This window comes from Passer domesticus, chromosome 18 (genome assembly GCF_036417665.1).
Source record: "Passer domesticus isolate bPasDom1 chromosome 18, bPasDom1.hap1, whole genome shotgun sequence".
Lineage (NCBI taxonomy): Eukaryota > Metazoa > Chordata > Aves > Passeriformes > Passeridae > Passer > Passer domesticus.
In genome coordinates, this window is record NC_087491.1 from 8021520 (window position 1) to 8040021 (window position 18502).

The window sequence follows — 18502 nt, forward strand, 5'->3', positions numbered from 1 at the left end:
GCCCCAACCCCAGCACAGAGCTTTGAGGCGTCCCTGTGCCTCCAGCTCAGAGCCCTGTGCCCTCTGCAGCTCCAGCCAATGTGCCTATGGTGATCCAAGCCAAGGAAAGTCCCTTTGTGCCCCTGGAGCCACCCTGGGAATGCTGGAGTCACTTCCCTCCCATGGGACTTCCTGGGCTCCACAGGAGGTTTTCCAGCTCCAAGAGGAGCAGAGCAGGAGGAAGCTGCTGGCTGGGAGGGTTGTATCCTGCAGCTCATGGCATGATCCACTGCCAAACTTTTGCCTTATTTTCTTTTAAAGCAACAGTTCCCCGAGTTCTGTGATCACTGCTGAGTCTCTGCCTTCTTTTTGAGCCAGGAGGACCTTTGGAGCCACCCTCACCAGAGACCACAGTGGACAAAACCAAGTCTTTAAAGGCTCAAGCTCACAACATTTCATTAAAAAAAAAAAAATGCTATTGAAATGAACCTCACAATTCTGGGTGCTCACTTGCCCTCTGGGCAAGTAAAGCTAGGTGAAGTGAAGGCATCAGGGTTGAAGATAACACTGTTGAAGGGAAGGATGCTCACAGCAAGGTTAGCACAACCCTTCACAGCCTTGGGACCTGATCCTGTCCCAAGGCCACCCAGGGAGCTCCTGGCTGAACACATTGTGGGGTCTGGGGGCACAGGCAGGGGCTCAGGCAGACCCGACCCAGGCTGAGGTTGAGCTGTGGCTCCAAAGCTGCTCATTTTGGGGTTGGTTCAGCAATGCCCAATTTTAATTTTCATCAGCAGGATTAATCTGTGGAGTTATTTTCCCTTCCTCCCCCTCCCCTTCCTCTCCTACCCTCTTTATTCAAAGAATTTGATCATTTCTCCCAGGAGCTCGGCACCATTAACATTCACTCCCAACGCGTGTGAGCTGTGCTGCATCCCCAAGTGCTGCTCCTGCTGCCAGCCCTGGTCCCAGCCAGGCTCAGGGGAAACCTGGCCATCAGCTTCTCCTTCCCACAGCCTGGGCTGGGAGAGCCCCTCCACCCCTAAATCCACTCCTGGGATCCCCCAAATCCACTCCTGGGATCCCCCAAATCCCCACCTGGCTGTCACAGCCCAGCAAAGGAGGATGGCATCCTGAACTCCAGCTTTGCTCTGCTGGAGCCTGGGCTTCTCCAGCAGATTAAAGCCAAGGGGCTCTGGGAAGAACACCCAAGGCAGAGGAATGGCCAAGAGTTACAGAGTTTGGTGATTTAAGTCAAGCAGATTCGTGACCTGGGGCTTTCCTGGAGTCACATAAATTTGCAGGCTTGCTTTTCATTAATAGCTGTTAACTAAAAAATTACTGTTGTTGTTATTACTATTATTGCTGTTATTATCATTGATGTTATTAAATATTGCAGGCCAGGCTGCCTTCCCTGTGGTTGGCACAGCCTCATCCATCCAGCACTGTGCCTTGGCTCCGAGTGCTCCACAGGTCTGTGTGCTGTAGATCTGTTGGAATCTATAGAATCTATATGGGAAGGTGTTTGAGCTGAGAGTTTGCTTTCTTTGCTCAGATGAGCTCTGAAGGGGGCCCAAGAGCTTGGGAAATTGGGACCAGAGGAAACATGGAGCCTGGTAGGTTTAATGGTTGGCTGGATTGTGGTGAGGAGCACCATGACCTGTGCCCAAACCCTGCTGGGTTTCACCCTGGGGTTCCCCAAAAGCTTTTCTGACCCCCATTTCAGGCCCTTTTTTCCTCCACAGGTGCCCCAGCACGAGCACTAACCCACATGTGCGGCCACTTGCTGTGCATCTAAAAGGATGCTGATGGGCAGTGCCAGCCCCAGGCAGGAAAAAGGGACTTCTGCATCATCTGCTGCCTGTTGGATGCTGTTGAAGGCAGCAGTGGCAGCACCTGCCTGTGTGCAGGCTCTGAGCTCACCTGTGCCCACCATGATGAGCCATTTCCTTCCTGAGCACCAGCCCTCCCGGGGACGTCCTGCCTGGGAAATGAAATCAGCTCTGAATGGGAAGTGCAACCAAGCTGGCCCAGCCCAGGAAGAAAAAGGGCGGCAAAAGAAAAACAAATTCAGAAGCTGGAATGGAAAAAAAAAAAAGTGAAATGCTGTGTGTGCTGCTGTCCCTGTCACTCCCCCCACGCCCATAGCCACGGTCGGGAAGGCTGGCTTGTCCCACCAAGGTGGTGCAGAAAGGGGTGATTTTTCCTTTAGCAGGATTCCTGCTTCAACACAGTCCTTTTCTCCAGTTCTGGCTCTGGAAAAGGGAGCAGCTGGGTGCTGAGCCTGCCACAGCCCAGCCGTGCTGCCGGGCGAGGGCAAAGAGGCGTTAGCTGAGACAGGGAGCCGAGCGCTTTATTTTTAGTCTTGGTTTAACAAGTATTAATTAATAAGAGTGCAAATGCTAATGCCGAGATGACACAAACTGCGTTGCCTGAAATGAATGTTTGGGGCTTGCCTGTGCCAGGATTTACAGCCGGGTGGGTTCACAGGGGCGAAATCGTTGCTCAAACTGCAAGGATAAGCTGAGCCGGCTTCTTCGCACCGCGAGCGGCATCGGCCGTGCCGCAATGGGATGTGCCGGGGGCTCCGGGGCCGCGCCGGGGGCTCGGGGCTGGGCTTGGGGATGGGCTCCGGGCTGGGCTCGGGGCTGGCTCCGCAGCAGCGCCTTGTGGTGCCACACCAGCTCATCTCCCAGGAAGTTTTGCAAAGTGTGGATCATTTTAGTCTCTGCCCATCGGAGGTGCAGGGGTCATGCCTTGCAGAAGGATTTTTTCACATAGTGAAACTTCGATCTTTGGAGAAAAAAATTCTTTTTCCCCTGGTCAAATCCCTCTGTCCTGCTCATTTCCTGCCTGCATCTTCTTGCCCTGAGAGCTGGGCTTGGCTGGAGGGTTGGCAGGAGGCTCAGGAGAATGAGGAGGTGAAGAAATACCCCATGGCAGTAAGACTTGAAGAGTTTTTCCGATCAGCACCAGCATTCTGTCTGGTTTTGTTGGCACCACAGAAATTATGAAGCTCCATCACTGCTGAGGATGGATTTAGGATGTTTTTAGGTTTCCAGTGAAGTGCTGTCAGAGTGATGGTGGCCTGGGGTCCTGCGGCTTGTCCAGCGACTTAAACCTCTCCAGTGGGGATCTTGAATCAGAGAGGGAAGAGCTCAGTCAACCCAGATCCAGGCCAGGTTTTCCTCTTTCTTTCTCCTCTCAACTGCAGGCAGGAGGGAGCTGCTACCTGCCTGACACAGCTGCTGCTGCTTTCGAAGCCCAGCCGCCTCCAGCCAGCCCTGCTCAGCCGGGATGGCACGGCAGAGAGCTGGAGGCCCAGGAGTGTGGCCAGTGCAAGCCAGGCACGTGCCATGCACTGGGAGCCAGGGACACCGCTCGGTGTCCACACTGCATCCTCCTGCTGCATCCTCCTGCTGCATCCTCCCAGGGCACACCTCATCCTCCCCAGAGTGCTCGCTGCATCCCCCAGCCCCTGAGCTGGGGCAGAGATAGGAGCTGGCAGGACTCCCACATGGGCTGGATCCCTCAGCCTTCCCACGCCGGGGGTCTCCCTGTCACCTGAGGGGGCTCAGCTGCCATTTTGGGAAAGCCAAGAGGGGCTGAGTTGTTTTTTTTTTTTTTTCCAACGGGCTGGAAGGATACAGCACTGAGAGTGGGCAGGGAGGTGACACTCACCAGGGTGATGTGGTGGTTCAGGGTGAGGGGGCACAGGGTGGGACTGTGGGGTGCTGTACTGGGGCTCAGCAGTGCCAGAAAACTCCTGGTCTGTGGTTTGGGTGGTAGACTGGAGCCACTGAGTCACTGGAGCAGGTTTCTCGGATGCAATGGGTAGTTCCTAGAAATGAAAGCAATTTAGCTCTGCCTCATCCAAGCCAGCAAGCAGCCCCGCACCAGGGTTGGGGCTGAGGATGCTCTGGAATGGCCCCTCACAGCCCCTCACCACCCCACAGGGCCCCAACCAGGGCACGGGGGACCACACAAGAAATCCCCACCCACGGCCTCACCAAACTCACCCATCTCCCTCGGGCTGGATGATGCTGTGGCTGTGTTTTCCAGGGAGGGAGGCACGGGCAGGATTGCGTGGCTGTGGCCCAGGGCTGGCTCCCCAGACAGCGCTGCCACGCTGCTCTTCAGCAGCTCTGTTCTATCATCGAATTTTAATTTAGTTAGTTGAGTTCTTTAAACAGTGTGAACTTGCTAAGTGCTTTGCATATTTTATACTCATGAGTAACATTTATCAAACAGAAAGTACAATTAATCAAAGAGGGGAGCGTTTGTAACTTGGAGCGGTTTGTATTCTCTCTTTTCCTCCCTGCTGTACCTTTCCTCTCTGTCTCCCTCCTCTTCCTCTTCACTGCCCTGCACTGGCCAGGGAGCCAGTCATAAATACTCCCTCTCTCTCCCTCCTTCCCCTCACCAAAACCTGTACACCATACAAACACATTAAAATGTTTTTTATATTTTGCATGTATGTATGAATGTCTATACATATATATATCCATATCTGTATACCTGTATATACGCATATACCTAAATATATCTGCTTATGTGGTATACAAATATATGTGTATATATGAATGGTGTATATGGTATGCTGTATATATAATATATGTAGGAATAAATGGTCCATTTACACTATTTATGTATATATATACACATATGTACACAGTTCTATTCACAATATTATGCACACATTGTATTTATATATATATTATATATATATGTGGTATTTATATATATATATATATTCATTATAGACATTATCTACAGTTTATAGTCTATCACATGTATTATACCACATATAATAAATATGGGGTTTATATTTTGTGCTGCTGGGGGTGTCAGCAGTGTTGGTGGTGGTGCTGCAGCCTCCTGACAAGTGCCAGCAGCCAAGGGAGTGAGGTGGGATGGACAGTCCTGGTCCTGAGCTGTGCTGGGTGGACACCTGGCCAGCAGAAGTGCCTGACCAGCTCCAGACTGTTTGGGGACAGCAGCCAGTGGCTGGTGACAGCGACATGGGAAGCCCTGACAAGAACAAGAGCGTGGCTGCAGCCCCCCAGCCCGTGTCACCTCCCTTCGCTAGGCACTTGGGATGAGGTGAAGACCAGGACTGCTTCTGGAACAAACAGTAAAGGGACAATGACCTCTGTCCCCAAGGCATCTGTGTTTAAGGGCAGAATCACCCAAACCATGTCAGCTTTTGGCTACAAAGGCCCTTGGGCAACCCGGGTGAAGCCCCTGCTGGTACCTGGAGAAGGACTGGCACCAGTGCTGGAAGATGAGAGGTGACAAAGGGACCCGTGTCTCTGCTGTGTTTCTGAGCGCCTTGGTGGCTCTTGGCAGAGCATGGAGAAGCCCTGACCTAATTTATTCTGACTTCCCAAGCCTTGGCCATGGCACAGCAGAGCTGGCTGAAGGAGCTGGGCAAATGTGGACACGGGGGCAGGTTTGGCCAGGGTTGAACCCTGCTGCTGAGGCAGAGCAGAGGAGATGGGAACATCCCCTGTGGTTCCCAGGAAAGGACCTCAGGGCTCTTCCCATGGCCTTGGAGGTTTCAGTGCTCTATTAATTGCCATTAATGGTAGAAAACGGGGCAGGAGGTGCCCACCTGGACCTGGGTTAAACAACACTGAGGGAAGGGCCCTGCCAGCACTGCAGGACCTGCCTTGCAAATCACCTGCAACAACATGTGCTGTCCTGGTCACCTCTTCTCAAAAATGATAGTGCAAAATTAATTAGAATTAATTAATCAGAAAAGGGTAATAAGGGTGATTAGGCACCTGGGGAAAAGGAAAAAAAATAATATTCCTGAAGAGCAATCGCAGCACCATGATTGCCTTGGAAGGTGGCAAGTGAGTGGGAGCAGGAGGGAGGGTGTGCAGGGAAACAAATGGGCTGGAGAGAGGGGTCTGGGGGTGTTTTCTGTCTCGTCACACAAGGAATTACTGAGTGACAAGATTGAAACCCGTCAGAGGAAAAGCATTTCCCAGCAGCAGTGACCACGGGGAGGCAGCTGAGCCCAGGAAGGCACGGGCGGCTCTGCGGCGTGGCTGGAGCTCTGGCTGCTGCTGCCACTCTTTTTTGCAGATTTGGCTTTGCACAAACTGGCCCCAGGTCGGACCTGTCTCCAGCAGAGAGTGGGACTCAACAGGGAGTCCCCAGTGCTGGGACCCCTCATCCCCAGCTGGGCTCAGAAACATGGCAAGCTCAGGGACACTCAGTTTAGTTTTTCCTTTTAATTTTCAGCCACACTCTGTTACCTTAACGAAATGAATAACAATAAAAATAATATAAAATCAAAGGAAACATTTGCAAACAAGATCTGCCCCTGAGCTAAGGCAATTGCAGCAAGGTTCATTGTAACCTGAGGGCCCAAAGCAGAGCCCCAGCCCCTGGAGGGGATGGCAGCACCATTCCCTTCCTGCCATCATGAAGGGATGGAGGAGGTGGCTGGGGCTTAATGGAAAGAGTCTTCAGGAGCCCCAGTGCAGCTCAGTGAAATAAAGATAAAAGTGCCTTTTGCTGGGGAAGCAGAGGCAGCAAATACTGCAGGAAGACACGTGGCATGGATGGGATGCAGGTGCCCATTGCCTGCTTGAAAACACAGGTGACAACTGGAGCGATGCAATGGCTTCTGGCAGCTTCAGTGAGGGGAAACCTGGTGGGTTTGGGTCGTTCAGGTGCCTGTGCATGGGGACAGTCACCCCCATGCACCTCCCAAACACCCCTCCTGCCTGTGAGCAGCGAGGTGCCACCACCCTGTGCTCAGTGTCCCCTCCCTGGTGACAAAGAGCCTTGTTTCTCTAAAACATGAAAAACAAGCTGCAAAAAGCAATGCTTTTTGTGCACAGAGATGCTCTTACTGTGTCCCCTGCTCTGCAGTTGACTAAACACATGCTCCTGGTGTCAGCACTGGTGTGACCAGCTCAGGTCACTGCTGTCCCCAGCACACTCAGACCCTTTCACAGGGACTCAGGGGACCTGGAGGCCCAAAAACTGTCCCAGGCTGATGTTTGTTTGCCCAAAGGTGGGGACTCCATTTCTGCATATGTCCCATGGTAAGGGGCTCTGTCCCGGAGGCCACATCTTGGTTGTGCCATGGATTTCTGGATGGCCGTGGGCTGGGCAACTGTTTTGGGGACAGCAAGACCTTGTTTGGGCCATGAGGACATTTTGGGAGAGGTTGGTGCTGGGAATGGGCCCTGCTCCCCCTGTGCCCATGCAGCACTGCCCCTCTGGCCACTGCCCTCTGACAGCTTTGGGTGGCTTCCAGCAGATTTTCTCCCTACAGGTTTTGTGCTATTTGGTTTCTGGGGAAGATGAGGGAAGGACTCAGGTCATATTAGACAGCAGACAATCCACACCAGCCTCCATTCCCCACAGACAAAACAGTAGCCAGCCCAGTGTTGTCACTGTCACTGTCCCCACAGCAATCCTCCTCCAAAGGCCTTGGGCACCCCCGGGTCCCGTTAACCCTGTCCTGCTGGGGTGGGGTGGGGTGAGACCCCAAAAGGGGATGGTGTGAGCAGTGCTGTGAGGGGACACGGCTGTGCCGAGCCTCAGGCCCCAGCTGCCCACGGGCAGGAGCAGGCAGGGAGGGCACGGACAGCTGGGGACACCCGAGCAGTGGGCACAGGGGGGACACAGGTACGTGAGGGGCCAGTGCTGGGGGGGTCAGTCGGTACCGGGTGTGTCGGTACCGGGCTTTGTCGGTGCTGGGTGCTGCGTGTGCCGGGCTCTGTCAGTAGCGGGTGTGTGGGTGCCGGTTCTGTGTCAGTACCGGGTGTGTGGGTGCCGGTTCTGTGGGTGCCGGTTCTGTGTGGGTGCCGGTTCTGTGTCGGTACCGGCTGTGTCGGTGTGTCGGTGCCGGTTCTGTGTGGGTGCCGGTTCTGTGTGTGCCGGTTCTGTGTCGGTGCCGGTTCTGTGGGTGCCGGTTCTGTGTGGGTGCCGGTTCTGTGTCGGTACCGGCTGTGTCGGTGTGTCGGCGCCGGTTCTGTGTCGGTGCTGGTTCTGTGGGTGCCGGTTCTGTGTCGGTGCCGGTTCTGTGGGTGCCGGTTCTGTGTGGGTGCCGGTTCTGTGTCGGTGCCGGTTCTGTGGGTGCCGGTTCTGTGTGGGTGCCGGTTCTGTGGGTGCCGGTTCTGTGCCGGTGCCGGGTGTGTCGGCGCCGGTTCTGTGTCGGTACCGGCTGTGTCGGTGCCGGTTCTGTGTCGGTACCGGCTGTGTCGGTGCCGGTTCTGTGTCGGTGCCGGTTCTGTGTGTGCCGGTTCTGTGCCGGTGCCGGTTCTGTGTCGGTGCCGGTTCTGTGTCGGTGCCGGTTCTGTGTCGGTACCGGCTGTGTCGGTGCCGGTTCTGTGTCGGTACCGGCTGTGTCGGTGCCGGTTCTGTGCCGGTGCCGGTTCTGTGGGTGCCGGTTCTGTGCCGGTGCCGGTTCTGTGTTCGGTGTTCGGTGCCGGGGCACGCGCGGCTCCCGCTCCCCTCAGGACGAAGTTCCCGCGGCGCAACGGCGGGGCAACAGCGCCCCCTGGTGGCCGGGCCGGGGCACGGCGGGAGGGGACGGGACGGGACCGGGACAAGGACAACGGCGGGACAGGAGCGGGGCAGGAGCCGGAGCCGGGACGGGGACACGCGGGCAGCCCGGCCAGGACACCCCCGCGGCTTCTTGTTCTGGCCAGCCCGGCTCCCGTCACCCCGGTGCCAGCCGGCCGGGCTCCCGTGGTAGCCTGCCCCTCAAGAACCGCGCGGTACTCGCGGGCTCTCCTTGGGCTGCCCGGTCCGCCCCACTCCTCCCCGGCCTGTTCCAGTCCTCCCCAGCCTGTCCCAGTCCATCCCAGTCCTCCCCAGCCTGTTCCAGTCCATCCCAGTCCTCCCCAGTCCGTCCCAGTCCGACCCACCACTGACCGCCCCCGGCCCGCAGCGCCCCCGCGCGGGCGGCAGCGGGAGAGCAGGGCAGTGCCCGCCCGTGACGTCACCGTGACGTCACCGCCACGCCGCCGCCTGGTTGGTCCCCGCGGCCGCCCGTGCCGTGGGGGGGCAGCGCGCGGCCGCCGCCGGAGGTAACGGGGGGCGCGGGGGTCGCGGCCCGAGGGAGCGGCGGGAGCGGCGGCACCGGGCACCCCCGCAGCCCCGCACCCCGGCACCCCCCGGCACCCCCGGCACCCCCGGCAAGCGTCTCCACGGGCCGCGGCGGGGGCCGGCGGAGCTGCCGGGGCCGGAGCCGGGGTAGCGCTGCACCGGCGGCCCGCGGGGTCCGCAGCGCCCGGAGCGCGGCGGGGGCTCACCCCGGGCAGCGGGAGGCGAAGGGGCCGGGCCGGGCCTTGCGGCGGGGACCGCCCCCTCGCACCGCGCCGGGCCGCTGTGACAGCCCCGCGCCCGGGCCGGGACCCCCGGCCGGCACAGCCCCAGCCCCTCGGCCTGCGGAGCCCCGTCCCCCGGCCGGCCGCCCCGCGGCCCGGGCCAAGGGCCGCACACCGAGCTGACCCCTCCACGCCGTGTGACCTTCTCCCCACGGCACGGGCGGCCATGGGGCGAGCCCTGGCCTACCGCGGGCCCCGGCCGCGCTCCGGGGCTCCTGGGGCGGCAGGAAGGGTTCGGGTTCAGGTTTAGGGCCGGGTTAGGGCGGCTGGGGGCTCGCTGCTCTGCTGGTGGCCTGTGACACCCTGAGAAATGAGTCACCAGGGACTCACCAAGCCAAACCCGGGCCAAGGAATGGGGTCACTGCAGGGAGGGTGAGCCCGAGTCCCAGCCCGTGAGACCAGACGGGAGAACTGCTCAAATTGGAGCGCAGACAGGAGCACTGAAAGAGAGCCCTCCATGCTGGCTGCACTCTGGCTCAGCCTCTGAGCTAAGGGCCAGCAGCAGCTCCTGTCCCCTGGGAGCGTGCCTGTGGGGCTGGGTGTCTCACCTGTGCTTTCCTGGGGCCATGGTCACACTTACAGGACTAGAGGGGTGATTTGGCACTTAAATCCCATCTTTGCTCCTAGATCACAGCGTAGACCAGCTCCTGAGCCAAACTGGATTTCCACCAGTGACCTGTAAGTTGAGATGCCATGTCCCCCTTTCCTGTCCCTAGGCTGTTCGAGGCCACGTGGGGCCACCAAACCTGTCTAAGCTGCCATAGAAAAGGTTTTGTGTCTAATGGGGTATTTGCCAGCAAATTCAAGCCACGAACTCTATATATTTCTTTATTTGTAAAGGTGTTTGAAGTCCTTGAATTTACCCTTTGGCCACCTTAAATCTAGTTTCTAATCCCCAGTGCAGTTAATCAAATCCATAGTGGTTTGAATTATGAGATGCCTGGGGGGGATTTATAGCTTGTATTGCTGATTATACCTTGACTTTATTATATTGCAAATATCTAACTTATGGTCACGGCTGAGATTTACAGTCCTCAGGTAGGTGCTCAGGATAACTTTTAGCAACTCGAGATGTAATTGGAGGTGACTGATGGGGTTGTCGCCACACATAAACATGAAATCTGTAAAATGTTAAGACAGGGAAAGGAGAGGCAGAATAGGTGAAAAGGGTGGGTCAGCCTTAAAATATAATCGTATAATTGCATGTACTGCTGAGCAAGGCTCTGCCATGCCTGTTCTGGCTGAGGCATCTGCCCAGGGAGGGGTTTTGGGCTTGCTGATCTCCAGAAAATACCAGGATTTAGATCTTTGTTCCTTCTTGCTCTCAGCTGAAGGTTTTTGTAGTTTGCAGTGGCCCTGGGGAGGGGGTAGGGGTGATAAATGGGTGTGGGGTACTGGCAGAGCTGACTCATTCCTCGCTGGTTTGGGTTTCTCCCACGCCAGGGGAGCAGTGAGTCCCGTGCGGGCACGTGCCCAAGGCCAGCATGACCAGCGAGGTGGTGGAGAACGAGTTTGAGTTTTACTCCAAGGCAGAGAAGTACTGGAAGGATGTGCCCCCCACGGTGGATGGCATGTTGGGGGGCTACGGCCACATCTCCAGCATCGACATCAACAGCTCCAGGAAGTTCCTGCAGAGGTTTCTGCGGGTAGGTGGCACGGTTTGTCGTGCTCCTAAAACCCCACCCTTCTCCCTCTGAATTGCTCCATGGGCTGCTCTTGTGGCTGTCCCATTCCTCTGTGGGTGCCTCGCAGTGGGACTCACCCCTCAGGGTGTTGTTGCAGGATGGTCCCAACCGGACGGGGACAACCCGTGCTCTGGACTGCGGGGCTGGCATTGGCCGGATCACCAAGCGCCTGCTGCTGCCCCTCTTCAAGACAGTGGACATGGTGGATGTGACAGAGGACTTCCTCACCAAGGCCAAGAGCTACCTGGGCGAGGAGGGCAGGCGGGTGCGCAACTACTTCTGCTGCGGCCTCCAGGACTTCAGCCCTGAGCCAAACTCCTATGATGTCATCTGGATCCAGTGGGTCATCGGTGAGGGTCACTGCTTGTGGGGTCTTTCCAGCCTGTCCCATTCCCTAGGGACAGGTGCCCTATGCACCTTCATGCAGCTTGAGGTCTGCATGAAGGATGAGCATCACAGCGTGGCTGGGGGCCTGGGGTGGGCAGCTGTTCCCCAGCCCATGGAGGGGCCCTGTACTTTTTCCCCCAAGCCCTCAGAGGCCAGAGCAGAGGTGTGGGTTGGGTAGAAGTTGAGTAGTGAGACACAAACTGGACACCCCCAAGCTAAAGCTTTCCCTGCAGATGTCTCAAGTATTTGGTTCCTGAGGGATCCCAAATGCAGCTCCTGTGTTTCCTCCCCTTGGTCACCCTCTGCCCTCTAACCCCTGCTCTGCCCCTCCAGGACATCTCACTGATAACCACCTCTCCGACTTCCTGAAGCGCTGCCGTGCCGGCCTGCGGCCCAACGGCATCGTGGTCATCAAGGACAACATGGCCCAGGAGGGTGTGATCATGGACGATGTGGACAGCAGCGTCTGCCGGGACCTGGACGTGGTCCACAAGATCATCCGCAGAGCTGGGCTGCACCTCCTGGCCGAGGAGCGCCAGGAGAACTTTCCTGACGAGATCTACCACGTCTACACCTTTGCCATGAGATGAGGGCAGCGGGAGAAGGTCTCTCCCATGTCGTGACTCCCCTTCCAGGGGCCGGTGACAAGGACGGGACTTTGTCTTCCAAGTTGCTGCTGTTTGTGAAAAGAGGTGTTTGCCAAATACATTTTCCTGCTGTTGCACTTCTGCACGTGAGGTTTGTCAGGTGCATGTTGTCTCTGTGCCACCTTCAGGGACTCTGGACAGGAGCAAGAGGGTCTCCCATGCACGAGGTGATCCGTGGGCAGCTGCAGATTGCACAGGGCTCCTGCACGGGAACAGGAGCTTGGGGCCCTTTGGCATGGACTGGGCTCCATTCCTTGCTTGGCTGTTTGACCCCTTCCTGCTGCTCAGCAGTGAGCTGGGTGAGGCAAAGGGGAGAAGCCTCAGCTGTTTCCCTGTGGTGGTGTGGGGAGGCAACACTGGGTTCTGGGGCTTTGAGGGGGCCTCACCTTTAAACCCCTGAGCAGGTCTCCTACATGGGCAGCAAAAAGGGAGGAGTGTGTGACCCTGAGTTACACATCCTCCTGCAGGGATGGGGTACCCCAAAGCCTTGCAACCCTGGCAGTGTACTGGTGTGGTCTGAGCTGCTGAGACCCCTGCAGCCTGTCACCTCCAGCTCCATCGCTGTGACACTGTGCTGCCCCAGCACCCCACACCATCACCTGGCTTTGAACACTCCCGTCTCCTCTTTGGCCATATTCCCTTCATTTACCCAAGTCTGGCCACTGACCCAGGGTGGCCAGCACTGCCACAGCAGCTACCACGGGCGAGCCCAGGTGCAGAGTCAGCTGCAGCTCAATCCTCCAGCCATCCCCCCATTCCTGTCCTTCACCCCACCTCTCCTAAGGAAAAACAAGCCCCTGTTGTTTTTATAGAAGGCCTCATTTAATAGTTCAGTTCCCATTCCAGACACCAGGGCAGAATTTGATCACATTGCTGGGTTTTTTTAAGCACCAGTTCATCAGGACACACAGTTCCAGTTCCAAATGCCAGTGAACCCCAGATCCACCTGATACAAACTCTCTTTAACCAGAACAGATTTTTCCTCTTAATCTACTCCATCCATCTTCCATGAAAAGCAGTACAAGCCAACAAATCTGTGTGGGGCTCAGCTCTGTGGCCAGCCTTTGGCACGTCATGAGGAAGCAGGTGCCTAGAAAGGGGAGCCAGGCAGCTGTGGCAAGGCTGGAACCAGCCCTGCAGGTGCAGCAATTCCTTCTGGGAAGGAGGCACTGGAGAATAAGATCCTGGGAGTGGTCACCAAAGGAAGAAGCCAAGGAATGAGGAGGCACAAGGCACTCAGCTGCTGACTGCTCATTCCTCATCCTTGCACAGGGAAGACACCATGATGTTAGGAAACATCCCTTTGTGTGTTTTGGAGCCCAGTAGCTGAGATGTCCTTGGTGGATGTTCCTCTGTGCCAGGATGGGGTGCAGAAACTCAGAGGGCATGGAGCAGTCAGCCCCATTTCACTGCCATCCCCAGTGTCAGAAATCCACACTGAGCACGGAAGGCATCCACACCCACAGGACAATGCCAGACCTGCTTCCACCAGCAGGACCAGAGGCAGGAAAGCCAGAACACCTCTTCCTTCTCCCAGCACCCTGAGGCATCTCTCAACTCCACTGGACACCTAAGGCACTGCACCACCCAGCCATGGCAGGGCTGGGAGAGGGGACAGGCTGTCTGTCCAGTCACAGCCCCAAGCCTTTGCTTAATCTCCCTCCAAACAGCCCCAGTATCCAGCTCCCCCATGCCCAGGAGCTCTGCCTGCCTCCCCAGGACATGCCCCAGAGCAACGAGACCTTCACAAACACAGGTGTGATGTTGTGCCCAAGAAAACACCCCCAGAATGCCACAGAGAGGGGCTCCATGGCAGCACCTCTTGCTGCAGAGAAAGCTGTCTCAGAGCAGAGATAAGGTGGCTGTAGGCACAGCAGGGCTGTGGAGGGAGCAGACACAGGCACTGCCAGGCTCACAGGTCCTCGTGCCCAGCAGCAGTGTGGTCGATGAGGAGGTACCACTTCAGCCTGTCTGGGAGAGGCAGAGCCTTGATTTTGTCATCCACTGGCCACGGTTTCAGGCGCTGCCTGATGAACACCCTGCAGAGGTGTTTCAGTGCCTGCGGCGAGCGCTCCAGCTGCTTCAGGGAGCAGAACAGAGTCTGGACCTTCTCCCCATGGACCCTACAGCTGCTGGTGTTGACCTCAAAATTGCTGGGCAGCTGGATGGCTTGTGAGCTGGCCATCATGAGCTCCAGCAGAGTCTGACCCTTCTGGATGAGGTCTGAGGAACAGGTTTCATCGTTGAAGCGACTGAGGTGCCAGCAGAGGTGCTCAAAGGCGATGTGGAAGCCAGACCAGCACGAGGGACCGTGGAGGGAGCAGTTGTAGGCAGCACCTGACTCCAGCAGGAACCGCAGCAGTGGGAAGTAGTCTGTGAAGCTTTTTAAGCAGAAGTGTGTGAGGGACTCCGAGGCTGGGCACTCGCTGGGGTTGGCACCGTGGGCCAGCAGCAGCTGCGTGACACGGAAGCAGAAGCGCTCAATCTCCTCAGCCTCCTCCTCGGTGTAGCTGTATGCCATCTCTCCCAGCAGGTAGATGACATAGGTGAAGACAGTGTCACCATCTTTGGTGGCAGCCCTGACATCTGCGCCTGCAGGAAAGGACAGAGAATGTAACTGACACTGCAGAGCGTGAGACCAGGCCAGCACCAACTCCAGCACCCCTGGGCTTTACTCTGACTCCATAAAGGGGTCAGGAGGGCAGTGCCTGGTGCTGCACAAAGAATCAGCCAGCCCAAAAAGGGGAGAAGGTTTTCTTTACCTCCTTCCAGCAGGAGACGGATGCTGTCGGTGTTGTGGATCTGGCCACTGTCACTGCTGGCCAGGGCATGCAGCAGTGCTGTCTTCCCTGCAATGGAGCAATCAGTCAGTCACAGGACAACAGGGTGACACCCCAAAAGGCAGGAAGGAAAACAATCCACCCCACCCACCAGACAGCCAAACACAGGAGTGACAACCCTTCTTCTGGCAGAGGCTTCCACTGTCCCCGTGATGGTGGCCAGCTGTGGGGACAGTCACAGCCACACGTGCAGGTCTCAGTGGGTATATGTGCCAGGGCAGAGTGAGTTTTAGAGCAAGTGGGCACCACAGGACGACAGAGGCACAGCCCTGGCCCACCCCACCTCCCCTGGACTGCTCTGAGCTAGGTTCAGCCCATTCACACAGCCAGCACAGCAGGAGAAAATACTGAGTGCAGGGAGGTTCTGCCAGCTTCTCCCAACTCCCAAACCCGACTGTGAGTAGGTGCAGCAGCAAATGGCCCCAGCCCCGTGCCCTGCCCCAGCCCACCCTCAGCTGGGGGGCCGGGCAGGGTGCACAGACCGTTCTTGTCAGCGGCGTTGACGTCGGCCCCCAGCTGCAGCAGCCGCCGCAGGCACGGCAAGCGCTCGGGCTCCTCACTGGCCAGGTCCAGGGGACTGCTCTCGTGGATCTGCACAACAATTAAAAACAGTTAAAAACACGGCTAGATACTGTAGACTGTGAGTGTCTGCAGGGAGTGCTGCTGGGGTTTTATCTTGGCCACAGTAAGTGTCTCTCCAGCCTCCTCCCTCACTGCTGCAAGGCAGGGGCTCGGCCGAAGAACCGCGACCTTCTGCCCCAGCAGCAGGGCACGGACAGCAGGCACAGGGACGTGCCGAGGGGAAGCAGGAGGGGGTGAGGCCAGGCAGGAGGGAGGCAGGAGGGCTGTCCCCAGAGCAGAGCAGCCCAGGCTGTGGCTCAGGGGCCGTACCCGGTCTCTGCGGTTGATGTCGGCGCCGTGGTGCACCAGCAGCTCCACCGCGTCCGGCTGGTTGCGCAGCACCGCCATGTGCAGGGGCGTGTAGTAGGTGACGGGGTCTGGGGATAAAAACAGTCAGAGAGAGCAAAGGGCTTCCCCAAAACGGCCTCCTGAGAGTGGAAGGGGGCCCTGGGAGCACAGTGAAAACGGGGCTGTCACGGCACCCCAGGCTGTCACAGCACCCCGGGTCCTGCCGCTCCAACGGCTCCATCCCACCAAAAGCCCCCGAGTCCCTGGTGTCCCTCAGTCCATCCTCGTGGCTGGGTCTCCCAAGGCACATCCACACTACTCCAGCATGGAGCAGGAGTGTCTGAGCTGGTAGCACACCCTCTTTCTGTCCCAGCTATCCCCCCCTCCCAGGGCAGCTTCTCATCTGCTGGTTTCTCCTGGCCCAGCCCCGTTCCCACCAGGCTCACCTTCAAAGCTGAGGTCAGCACCAAATTCCAGGAGGATTTCTGCAGCAGGGATGAGCCCCAGCTCAGTGACCTTCAGCAGGGCATAGCTCACACCTTCCTGATAAAACGGGGAGTGGGTCTCCCTCTCCAGGACTCTTCTCACAGCTGAGAGCTGGCTCCTGTCACTGTCCAGGCAGGCAGGGCTTGAGGCACACAAAAACCCAGCAGTTACTCAGTGAGCATAGCTCAGGTGTGCAAGGGTCAAAGTGGCACTGGGGAAGAAGGAAAACCCCTGGTCTTCCCTCAGCGGGTCTCTGAGGGGTTACACAGCAGCCTCAGGGCCTCAGCTGAGCCCCAGCTCAGGCTTTGTTGCCAGGGGTCAGGCAGAAAGGGCTGTTCCTGGGGAGCCCCCACAGCTCCTGTGCCTGCCTTGCTCTGCTCCACATTCCCAAAGAACGGCCTGTGGGATGAGCTGCTCCCCAGGCTGGGGGCTGTCCAACCCTGGCCACCTCCCCGAGCTCCAACCATCCCCCAGGAACACCCCGGGGTGTGCACCCCCTGCTCTCACCTCTGCAGGGAGCTCTGCCCTTCGGTGCCGGGCGTGGCCAGCAGCCCCAGCAGCTCGTCCACCAGGGGCTGGTACTCCAGCACGATCCTGCGGAAGCCGTGCAGGAAGGGCATGGTGCTGTGCCCCTGCCCCCTGCCCGGGGCTGCAGCACGGCCCCGCTCGGGGGGCTCCTCCCTCCCTTCAAAACAAACAGCCTGTCAGCAGGTTGGGATGCAGAAAGCACGGCCTCCCCCTCCTCGTGTAAGGGCAGCGCGGCGCAGGGATCTCCTCCCACACACGGCTCTGGGGGCTCTGAGTTATCTCCTGCAGCAGAGCTGCGCCCTGCGGTGATCTGGGCACGGGGTGGGAACGCCCCGGGCACAGCCAGGACGGGACCCCTGTGCCAGGAGCCCCCAGGCTGGGGGGCCCTGCGGGTCTGCCACCAGCACATCCCTGCCTGGCTTTTATGGGACAAGGGGCTGGAGCCACCCCGGGAGCACCGGGCCCGCCAGACCCCGCCGGGAGCCCCAAAATCTCCCGCGGGGGGGAAAGGGCAGCAGCCCCAGAGCCAGCGGGAGCAGAAACGAGACCTGCCTGGAGATCTGTAAAACACACACCCGCCCTTCCTCATCGTTCTTTACTTAAGTTAAATAGCCCAATTAAGATAAGCCAATAAAGATAGAACGAATTTGTTTTTCTGTGCGTTTTACAATGCTTTAAAGTCGGGATATTTTTGTTATTACCAGCACGTAGGTGTAAATAAATAAATAAATAAGGGTATGCACCCTGACAGGCTGAGTGGCGGCATCCATATATTTTTAGATGCCTTAAAAACACTCATCACACCTTTCCCTGAGGGGGCAGACCAGGCTGTAGCGGAGGGGAAAAAAACCCCAAACGAGCCCACAACCCTGGGTTTACTCCCACAAATAACCCCGCACAAACTCCAGCGCAAGCCCCGCCGGCGGCCCCGAGCTCCGGGAGCAGCACGGGCAGGGCAGGGAGGCCGCGGCACCGCCCGCCCCTCACGGCCCGGCCCCGGCCCCGCCGCCCCTCACCTGCCTGGGCACCGCCACCGGAACCGGAACCGGAACGGGAACCGGAACCGCGGGGGCGGGGCCTCAGCGAGGGGGTGGTCCCGAAATGTGGGTGTGGTCACAGGGGCGTGGCCTATCAGGAGGGCGTGGCCTCGCTGGAAGGCGCGGCCTCCTAAAGCGGCATGGTCGTATGGGCGTGGCTTGATCAGGGCGTGGTCTTAAAGGGGCGTGGTCTCAGTGGGGCGTGGCCGTGTGGGCGCGGCCAGCAGGGGGCAGCACGCGGCCGCGCGCGGGAGGGGGGGAACACCCCCCCCCCCCCGTGTCCCCCCTCTTTCCCCCCCCCTCTGTCCCCCCCTCTGTCCCCCCCGGTGTCCCCCCGGTGTCCCCTCTCTCACGGGTGCCACGCCCTCAGTATCCCCTTCCCCGCTGTCCTCCCCCCTCCCTGCCCGAATGTCCCCCCCCCCATGTGTCCCCCTCCCCACGTGTCCCCCATCCCTGTGTGTCCCCCCCTCCGGGTGTCCCCCCTTTTCCCCCGATGTCCCCCTCCCTCTGGAGCACCCCGCCAGGCCGGGCTGGCTTTGCTGGGCGGTGGCACGCAGTGGCTGTCCCCCCCCGGGGCTCGGGGTGGCTCTGGTGCCGCTGCCCGCAGCGCCCGGACCCTCCCCTGCCGCAACAGCTACCAGGGGG

At 58.4% G+C, this 18502-nt stretch overlaps 2 protein-coding genes and 1 long non-coding RNA gene across 5 annotated transcripts in view; 2 read left to right on the top strand and 1 right to left on the bottom strand.

The window, feature by feature from the left end:
* Positions 1 to 3640, top strand: part of LOC135283164 (uncharacterized) — a 63613-nt gene extending 59973 nt beyond the window's left edge. The window contains exon 4 of the long non-coding RNA XR_010349030.1: positions 1725 to 3640. This is a non-coding gene — a long non-coding RNA (uncharacterized LOC135283164). The remainder of the gene's footprint in view (positions 1 to 1724) is intronic.
* Positions 3641 to 8949: 5309 nt separating this feature from the next.
* NTMT1 (N-terminal Xaa-Pro-Lys N-methyltransferase 1) lies at positions 8950 to 12139 on the top strand. 3 transcript variants are annotated; one of them, XM_064393404.1, is made up of 5 exons: positions 8950 to 9038; positions 9966 to 10016; positions 10782 to 10984; positions 11121 to 11373; positions 11744 to 12139. In XM_064393404.1, exons 3-5 carry the CDS (start codon positions 10823 to 10825, stop codon positions 11998 to 12000), a joined length of 672 nt encoding a protein of 223 aa, XP_064249474.1. In that variant the 5' UTR covers positions 8950 to 9038; positions 9966 to 10016; positions 10782 to 10822; the 3' UTR covers positions 12001 to 12139. The 3 variants fall into 3 exon arrangements, with proteins under 3 accessions (XP_064249474.1, XP_064249475.1, XP_064249473.1); XM_064393405.1 differs by lacking the exon at positions 8950 to 9038 and adding an exon at positions 9134 to 9204; XM_064393403.1 differs by lacking the exon at positions 8950 to 9038 and having other exon boundaries at positions 9247 to 10016.
* A 718-nt stretch (positions 12140 to 12857) lies between these two features.
* Positions 12858 to 17920, bottom strand: ASB6 (ankyrin repeat and SOCS box containing 6). The gene is made up of 7 exons (XM_064393402.1): positions 17837 to 17920; positions 16800 to 16977; positions 16253 to 16434; positions 15789 to 15895; positions 15380 to 15488; positions 14820 to 14906; positions 12858 to 14649 (listed from the first exon to the last, which is right to left on the bottom strand). Exons 2-7 carry the CDS (start codon positions 16910 to 16912, stop codon positions 13970 to 13972), a joined length of 1278 nt encoding a protein of 425 aa, XP_064249472.1. The 5' UTR covers positions 16913 to 16977; positions 17837 to 17920; the 3' UTR covers positions 12858 to 13969.
* Positions 17921 to 18502: the final 582 nt, after the last annotated feature.

Coding starts and splice junctions, on each gene's coding strand:
- NTMT1 (XM_064393404.1), top strand. CDS start 10,823: ATGACCAGCGAGGTGGTGGAGAACGAGTTTGAGTTTTACTCCAAGGCA. Junction 10,985..11,120: donor TCCTGCAGAGGTTTCTGCGG/GTAGGTGGCACG, acceptor GTGTTGTTGCAG/GATGGTCCCAACCGGACGGG. Junction 11,374..11,743: donor CTGGATCCAGTGGGTCATCG/GTGAGGGTCACT, acceptor CTGCCCCTCCAG/GACATCTCACTGATAACCAC.
- ASB6 (XM_064393402.1), bottom strand. CDS start 16,912: ATGCCCTTCCTGCACGGCTTCCGCAGGATCGTGCTGGAGTACCAGCCC. Junction 15,896..16,252: donor TGCTGACCTCAGCTTTGAAG/GTGAGCCTGGTG, acceptor TTTTATCCCCAG/ACCCCGTCACCTACTACACG. Junction 15,489..15,788: donor ACATCAACCGCAGAGACCGG/GTACGGCCCCTG, acceptor ATTGTTGTGCAG/ATCCACGAGAGCAGTCCCCT.